The sequence below is a fragment of the Morone saxatilis genome, unplaced genomic scaffold (genome assembly GCF_004916995.1).
Source record: "Morone saxatilis isolate NCDOM2014 unplaced genomic scaffold, NCSU_SB_2.0 Contig2, whole genome shotgun sequence".
In the NCBI taxonomy this organism is placed as follows: domain Eukaryota; kingdom Metazoa; phylum Chordata; class Actinopteri; family Moronidae; genus Morone; species Morone saxatilis.
In genome coordinates, this window is record NW_023339762.1 from 10,334,061 (window position 1) to 10,342,140 (window position 8,080).

The following is an 8,080-nucleotide window of genomic DNA, read 5'->3' on the forward strand; positions in this document are numbered from 1 at the left end:
GATCCTCCTAAATGTTACACACGAGTAAAAATTTAATCGCAGATGCTTTAACAAATGCTGCTTACAGTCCATATTATCAGTGTCTACAGTTTTACACTGGCCAAGTGACCTATAGGACAAGAAGGCAGCAGATTCCGATCAGGGGAAGTAGACATTTAAATGTCGCCACCTACAGGAAAAACAAATCGCTGCAATTTAAATACTTGCACCTCCTGCTGGCATGGAGTGTTATAGCAGCATTTCTTTTCCCCTTTGGTTTGTGTTTCTGAGGTTTTGCATTTTAAACTCCAGAGTTTGTATTTCCAGCATGGAACATGGGTCTATAAGAAACTACTACTTGTAAGGTCCTTTCTTCAATAAAAATGGCAGAGGACCCCGAATACACACAAAAAAATCATGAGAAAAACATAAAGATGAAAGGAATGCAAAATAAAGAAATGCTTTTCAATAATTATTTGTTAGCGAATCACACCAAATTTGAACCAGGACCACATTTATGAACTGTAATACGTTTAGGTTTATGATGGTGACATTGCCCCATATAACACTGAAATAATTCTAATGCTACTTTGTATATAGGGACGCTACAAATATTGTTTTTAAATAAAAGGGAATGTTGCAAGGACATCCTTGCTGATAAAAAAATATCAATATAAACTCCAAAGAACCTGTTCACTTGAGTCATTCTCATCAGGGATGTCACATTGATATTAAACAGATTTCTTTAATGATTTACTCGTGGTATATATATATATATATATAGAACTTAACATGCATTGTCACTGAGCACACTCACAGCACAGAGCTGATTGTAGAATTGTCCCATTTATTTTATACAGACAAGTACATCCCTTCTCAGATGGCTGGCTAAAGATGACATGGAATGTTACAGTAAGATTTGTTTTCTTGCATAAAATCCTCACTGCTGAAAATGTTGCAAAAGTCTAAGTGTTTATTTTTAAGATCAATAAAGCCCCAGTTTTTGCATTTTTTTCTTAATTACATCATCACTATCACCACACACTGTACATCGATTCGGCCTCGGAAGGAGAATGAACAAACTAAACCCAGAGGCAACACTGGAATTATTATTATTTTTTTTAAATCTCTGTAGTTAACACAAGAGTGCAGTCAGTCCGTATGAGAATCGCGAGGAAGGCGGGGGGGGGGGAGCAGAGAGGCGTTATCAGCTCACATGAGAAGCATACGATGATGCGTATGAAGGTCAGGGTCATCAACGTGGTCTGGGTGGGCCTCGGCTCTCTGTTCACCGTGGGTTGCTTCATGTCACTGTAGATGGGGCCCACATGGAGTTCATGTCCGTGCACTTTTAAAGCACGTAGGTCGAGAAGACACATTCAAGATTTCTTCATTATAAAAACAAAGATCTGCGGGCGAGCCTGGTCAGGATTCTCCGTTCTGAACTCTGGAGACGGGTGGCTGCATAAAGTCTTTAAAGGGCCCCAGGGCCTCCTTCAGGGCCGAGCTCACCTCAGACGAGGAGCACGTAATGCACTCTACCAGCGTGGGGTACAGGGCAATCACTTGAGCCCATGTGTTGCCATCCACTGCAGGCAGTAAACAAAATAATCGCAGAAAAAGAGGGAGAAAATACAAAAGAAGGAATGGGGATGGGAGGGAGAGAAAGAAGAGAATATGAACTGTGATAGAAGGCAATCAAAGAAATCATTTCCTTGATAAAATTCCCACAGGCGTATGGAAATGAGTTTTGTAATGCAAACATCTTGAAGGGCACTTCAAAAACGTAATTTTAGAATGTTTCATTTCAATCTATTGCGGTTAAAAAAAAATCGTTTCTTGTAATTGACCTTGCTGGAAACAAACACATCTACGCAGATTGGGGATAAAACTCATTTGAAAAATGGTCCCAACTGTACTCTGACACATTTATCTGAAATGAATAGACGATAGATAGTGCCATTATTGTATTTTTTTACGTTTTTTTTTTTATTTTGTCACCTCTTTCTAAGATCTATTTAATTCTTGACACAGTTTGATACTCACCATTTTCGGGCTGAGTCTTTTTAAGAGAGTCCATCAAAGTGCTGATAGCTTTCAAGACAAAGATAATCTCTGTCACTTGTTGCCTAAAATGAAAAAAAGACCAAAAAGCGCCATTAGCTACAAAGATAGAAGATGGGTGAAAAAACAAAGAGAGGGTGAGCATCAACACCTAATTTAGATCTCAGATCTTTAATAATGAGAGCTGCTGGATGGAAAAATTATAAACTTGTCTATGACCGAATAAGTTAAATTTAATTTAGCAAACCAATACCAAAAAAAAAAATCAACCAAGTTCATAGAAAAAGGTGACTAATGGTCAACACAGGTTTACTTTACATGACTATATAGAAACCATCAACCAAAGAAGTACACTGTGTTCATAATATGAGACATTTAGTTCTGATAAGCAGCAAAAACAGACCAAAGGTTGTTAAACAGATTAAATACGATTAACCAGGAGATCAAGACTCAATATGTATTGACCACTATGACTAGATGTACAGAGAGATAAAGCATTTGTTGTTGATTAAATGAAAAAGAAAACTCCACCTGCCCATGTCAAAATCTAACCAATGTGTAGTCAGTTTTATGTGAACTCTATTCTGTCCTGTTTCTATTTTACAAACCAACTTTGATTATATACAATTAACAGTAGGCATTTATTGTAAATTAGGTCGTTTTCTCACACAATCACCAATACTCCAGTACTCCATAAATGTATCATTGCACTCGTATACTATTGTCAGACACAGGATTGACAGTTTATAAAAAAAATATCAAAATTGATGCAGCAGAACCAGAGGTGTCTAACCTTTTTAATTCCACACATTCTTCTTCCTTGTCAAAAACACATTACTACATTACCAACAATACACTACAACTAGACTGTCAACAGTACAGTCAGAGATTTGGGTGTGTTATGCTAGTAGCAGCTAACGTAGCCTCAAGCTGCTAGTGCCAGCCACCATTTTATCAGATTTCATGCGGCTCCCTCTGGAGCCACAAAAGGCTTTATTCAGCTTTTGTCCACAGATGCAGTCGTACTGTCCAAATCCTTAAAATACACTTTGATGTGTAAAACTGGTGGAGTACATCACAGATTTGTATGATGTTATGTCTGAGAGACCATTGCTTACTGTTTTTTCATATTTGGTTTTGTTTTAACATGCTCTAATGCAATCCATGATTTTCTTGTTTCTTCCATTTGTATTGTATTTAACACATTTTACTTTTTAAAATGTTCTTTGTCTGAATTTAATAGCAAACCTTGCATTTGCTAGTCATGTGTATATTCTAAATATACGATTTTTCTGAATTCCCCCCACCACCCTATTGCCATGTTCTGTATAAATGGTTCAATTTGTTTGGGCATCATTTAACTTCCATTTAAAAAAAACAAAAAACATTGCACATCTTGCTAGTGTGTAAAAGTACAGTGGTTTTGTGTTGTTTACAAAAAAGAAAAGGAAAAATGGTGGATGCATGGCTGGATATTGGATTTGCATTGCAAAATGTCTCTTTGGTAAAATCATGGCATTAACAACCACCAGTGTTTGGAGCTGCATTTCTGATGGGCACATCTGTCCAGAAACATGCAAAATGTGTTTTTATGGCAAAACAGGTTCATCATGTGATTTATTCAGAGGTATATAATGGAGTGTACCTGGGCAGGGGGCAGCGTCCGCTCAACCTCTCATCCTCTACGTAGCGTCGGAGAACATCCTGCGATCTCTTGAGGAGCACGGAGAGCGCCATACGAGAGATGTAGCCCTCCTGTGGAGTGGACACCTTGTTGCTGAAAGAAAACTGCAGCAGTGTCTCGAAACACACCTTAGAAAACTCCTCCCTCATCCGCACATCGATCTCTGCCTCTGTAAACAGAAAACCATTTACTTATTAGATTATATGGCTGATGCCACTCTCCAGAGTGATTTACAGTGAGTAGACAGACAGGGCTTTACTGTCTTGCCCAACACATGAAGAGTCTGACAGGGACGGCTTAATGGTTACATTATGATTCCAGCATTTGCCCATCCTGCTCTCCCATAAGTGTCCCAAATACAGGTGAATTAAAAAATGTTTAGCTGCCAAAGCTACATCTTACCTGTGAATGAGGGAGACTGTGAGTGAATGGAGCCTCTATTGAGCATAGCCATGATCTGGCCAACAAAGTCTTTGGGGATGAAATTGGCAAACGGCAAAATCTCTGTGCTGATCAGCTGAACCACCTTAAAATGAAGAGGAAACAATGCTGATGTGGGCTACCTGACAAAATCATGTTGACATACTGGATGCTAGGAGCAAGTATTTACCTCTACATCAATGGCTTCATTCTTCTGAAATTCCTGGATGGAAAGGTTATCTGGAGGTGTGCTGTAAAAGGAAACCCACCCAACCAATGAGCTTGGTACTTAGAACTGACAAACCATGCATACTCAAGTTTAAGATAGTCTAAATCTGTACCTTTTGGTAAAAAGAAAGTCTTCAAAGGCATTGGCCAGCTCTGGCCACATAGTGTCGAACTTTCCAGATGAGGCATGCTGGCGTGCCACTGGCAGTCCTATAGACAGCACCTTGAGCAGAGATGACACTGCGAGCTTCCAGGTGCTCTCTGATGGACACGCATATTTCAAACCCAAGGGCATTCTTAAAGTCTTGAGGGTGAAGGAAAAAAGAAACGAAGAGACAGCAATAACAATAGATTGTGATACTTAAACACAGAGAATGACTTCAAGATATAATCCACAAAACTAACTCAAGTACCACAAAAGTCTTTCACCTTCATCCCTTTTCTACTTTAATGTCACTTGAATTCATAGAGTTAACATCAAATCATTTTAAGACATTTTTGCACCAGGCAACACAGGCGTCAGGAACTGGAAAAAAATGGAAGACACTATGTTAGGTTGAAGAAGTTAAGCCTTTTGATGACTTTGTAGATTTTGTACTACTTGTGTCCCCTTTCAGATACATGCAGTCATTTCAGCCATTGTTAATATAAGCTTTAAGAGAAAATCTACACTGTGATGCAAAAGCTTTGCCTTAGTCAGTTGATTGTTTTTACATCATTTGGCATCACTGATACGTTATAGCAGAAGGTTAATTTGCCTAAAAGGTTAATGCCAAAAGAAGAAGTGCAGAATTTTCTGCCCTATGTAACTTTGTTCATATACTTTTCATAACATCACACCACATTTTATGATTTCACAGGGTTCAACAATAACTGGTCCTCAACAGGTGGCCAATAGAAAGTCATGTTGAGAGAGTAAACCTAAGAGCTCAGTAAGGCCTCAGTGCTGGCTCTAGCCTAAAACTGACATCACTCCTTGAGAGAATGCACATGTGAACCAAACTTTAACATTAATAATATGTTTAAAGATTGATTTATCCAAACATTTTTGTTGTACATTTTTAGTCTATTGATTTTTCTATCAATTCCAAAATTTTACCAAGGGTTTCATAACCATGGAAACAATGAATAAATCATTCTGGTAAAAATACCTTGATGATGTTCTGCAGAACTTTTTCATTGATGACAGCTTTGTGGCACGCTGTTTTATGGTACAGGTCCACCATCACCTCCAAGGAGCGCTCAGCAAAGGGCACGTAGTTTAAGGCAACCCATTCTGCCTGCAGGGGCAAGAGGATTTAACAGGAGGAAAAAACAGGAGTTGTCAAAGAAATTTAAAAACTGTTATGCCTACTTTTATGGCAGAAACACATTGAAAGCAGTTTAAAGGCACACTTTGTATAAAGTATACAAATAACACACATAATGTACTTTTAAGTTACAGCGTGCTTCAAGTTTTGTTAGGCTCATGAGTACCATAGCTGAAATGTTATAGCCAAACAAATGCCTTGATGCTACAAAGTGTGTCTTTAAGAAATACCACAGAACCACACGTGTGCATATGAACACCACCAAAAACACAAAATCAACTGAAAATGGATCTGCACAGGGACTGTGCACACAGAGGCATAACCACCAGTTAGTGGCAGGCAGGGGAGGAGTGGGAGCATGGAGTGAGTGAGAGACGCAGATGAGACGTGAGAGCCTACCATGCGGTGTGATATCTCATTTACCGCAGAGGGTAGGTCGTCACCATTCAGCACAGCTTAGTAAAATATATAGAGGGGGCTGTAGGAGATGACAGAACTCACCGGTGCAAACAGCTGGATCTAAAATGGTTATCCAGTGAGTAGTCCCAAGAAACAGAATGAGAGAAGATCGAAATTAAACTGGTGTTTAAGTTGTATCGAATTTGCAGTGCTGTGGTTGGCAAAATTAGATTCAACAACCACGACTGATTAAGAAGAAAAAAAAACACTCACTCCTAGCACCGAGGACATTTGAGACAATCTGACAAAGCTGGATAAAAGCCAACAAGGCAATAAAGACCACCCATAACATCTGTCTGGCTGGGAATTTTGTTTGATCCTCAATTTAAACAGATTCAGATCAACAAAAATGTCCAGGATAGGGCTGAGTCTGGGCCCCACATGCAGGACTAACTGACTGATGGTCAGGATTTGAGACATGAAGTGTGTAGCATTCACATTTCTGAGCATAACCGTAAGCCTGCCAGTGTTAGAGCAAGACATCTCTCACCATTCCTCTTAAGGCACAGCACTTGCTGGATTTTGTAGCTTTCCAGAACAACGAGGAGTAAGCAAGACACTAATATCTTTAGACAAAATGATTTGTTTGCGGTTTTACAAATGACGTAATCTTGCTCAAGATCACCAAGTTTCTTGGAAAAGTTTGTTTGTTTTTTGTAAATTAGTTTAGTTTGAACTGTGTTTGAACTAAAAAGGGGTTAAACATTTCCCTGGGCTTGCTAACAGCAAGCTGACTCATCAGGGAGGGAATATGAGGGAGAAATAGCTTGAGGCTACAAATGGGGGTCCAGAGAAACCTGTGAATCTCATGTAGGGCCACAATAGGAACTTCCTAAGGACCACTCTGAAAGGGGTAGGGAGGGCTGGTGTTTCATGAACATCAAAGAAGAGGGATGACCTTGTTAAGAATGGCTGAAGAGAGAAGGCTGATGAAGAACAATGTACACAGTTTTAATGAAACTGTAAAAAGAAATAAATTGCAAATGAAAACCAGGCAGTTGCACGTCCAATTCCATTTCCCCCTACCTGGTTGTATTTGGCATTGGCCACGTGTTTGGTTTCCACTCTGCCATACTGAGGAGGCTTGCAGGAGAACTCCACGAAGAGTAGCAGCTGTTCAAAGATGGCTGGGTACATGACCTGCAGGTTCTCCGGGCCCACACAGATGGCCTGCAGCGGGGAGGGAACAGAGGGACAAACACTGCTGACATCCACCACAGGACTGCATATTACATAATTTAGCAGACTGAGACATTGTTTCCTGGGCTGAGTTGACACAAAATGGGAAGATATCACTTTTGGCTGGCAGAGTAAGGGTCTGCGGTTCTCAAAGAAACAGTATTCATGTCAGAGAAGATTTGAGTTGTCAAGTCAAGGGGTCAATCAAAGGTACAGGGAAATGTTTTTCCCAAAAGATGTATGTTAGTCCAATGAAAACAAAGAAAATAATCTGTGCCGACAATTGATTTGAGTCATGTTGAGGCAACAGAGAAAGTTGATCGCTAAAAATGTTGATAATCTAATATTTTACAAAACAAAACATTTGCTGGTTCCACCTTCTCAAATTAGATGTTTGCTAATTTTCTCTGTTTTTATATTTTTCGAAAAACTATTTTGGACTGTTTAAACAAAGCAAGCACATTAAGCTCGTCTCTGAGAAATGTACTTCTTCTTACCATTTTTTGATATTTTAAAGACTAAACATTTAAAATCATCAGAATACAGTGATGTAGATAATCATCAGTTGCAGCCCTTAAAAAGTTATTTGTAATATTAGTATATGTATATACAGGATAAACACTGGATTAAAGCATTAAGGCTGCTCCCACATAACACTGCAATTTCTACGGCATAACTACATTTTCTAGTAGAGCTGGGCAATAAGCCGATTAATTCAAATTTGTTTGAAAACCAGTGATAAAACATTACAGATGTG

At 39.1% G+C, this 8,080-nt stretch overlaps 1 protein-coding gene across 4 annotated transcripts in view; it reads right to left on the bottom strand.

The window, feature by feature from the left end:
- Window positions 1-806: 806 nt before the first annotated feature.
- mon2 (MON2 homolog, regulator of endosome-to-Golgi trafficking) overlaps window positions 807-8,080 on the bottom strand; it is a 45,121-nt gene continuing 37,847 nt past the window's right edge. For 2 of the 4 annotated variants that reach the window (XM_035664753.1, XM_035664752.1), the window contains 9 exons: window positions 7,171-7,314; window positions 6,187-6,204; window positions 5,527-5,655; window positions 4,489-4,679; window positions 4,338-4,398; window positions 4,130-4,253; window positions 3,689-3,896; window positions 2,026-2,108; window positions 807-1,568 (listed from right to left, as the gene is read on the bottom strand). In XM_035664753.1, coding sequence (XP_035520646.1) covers window positions 1,405-1,568; window positions 2,026-2,108; window positions 3,689-3,896; window positions 4,130-4,253; window positions 4,338-4,398; window positions 4,489-4,679; window positions 5,527-5,655; window positions 6,187-6,204; window positions 7,171-7,314 — 1,122 coding nt within the window. In that variant the 3' untranslated portion in view covers window positions 807-1,404. The remainder of the gene's footprint in view (window positions 1,569-2,025; window positions 2,109-3,688; window positions 3,897-4,129; window positions 4,254-4,337; window positions 4,399-4,488; window positions 4,680-5,526; window positions 5,656-6,186; window positions 6,205-7,170; window positions 7,315-8,080) is intronic. The other 2 variants (XM_035664755.1, XM_035664754.1) reach the window with 1 other exon arrangement.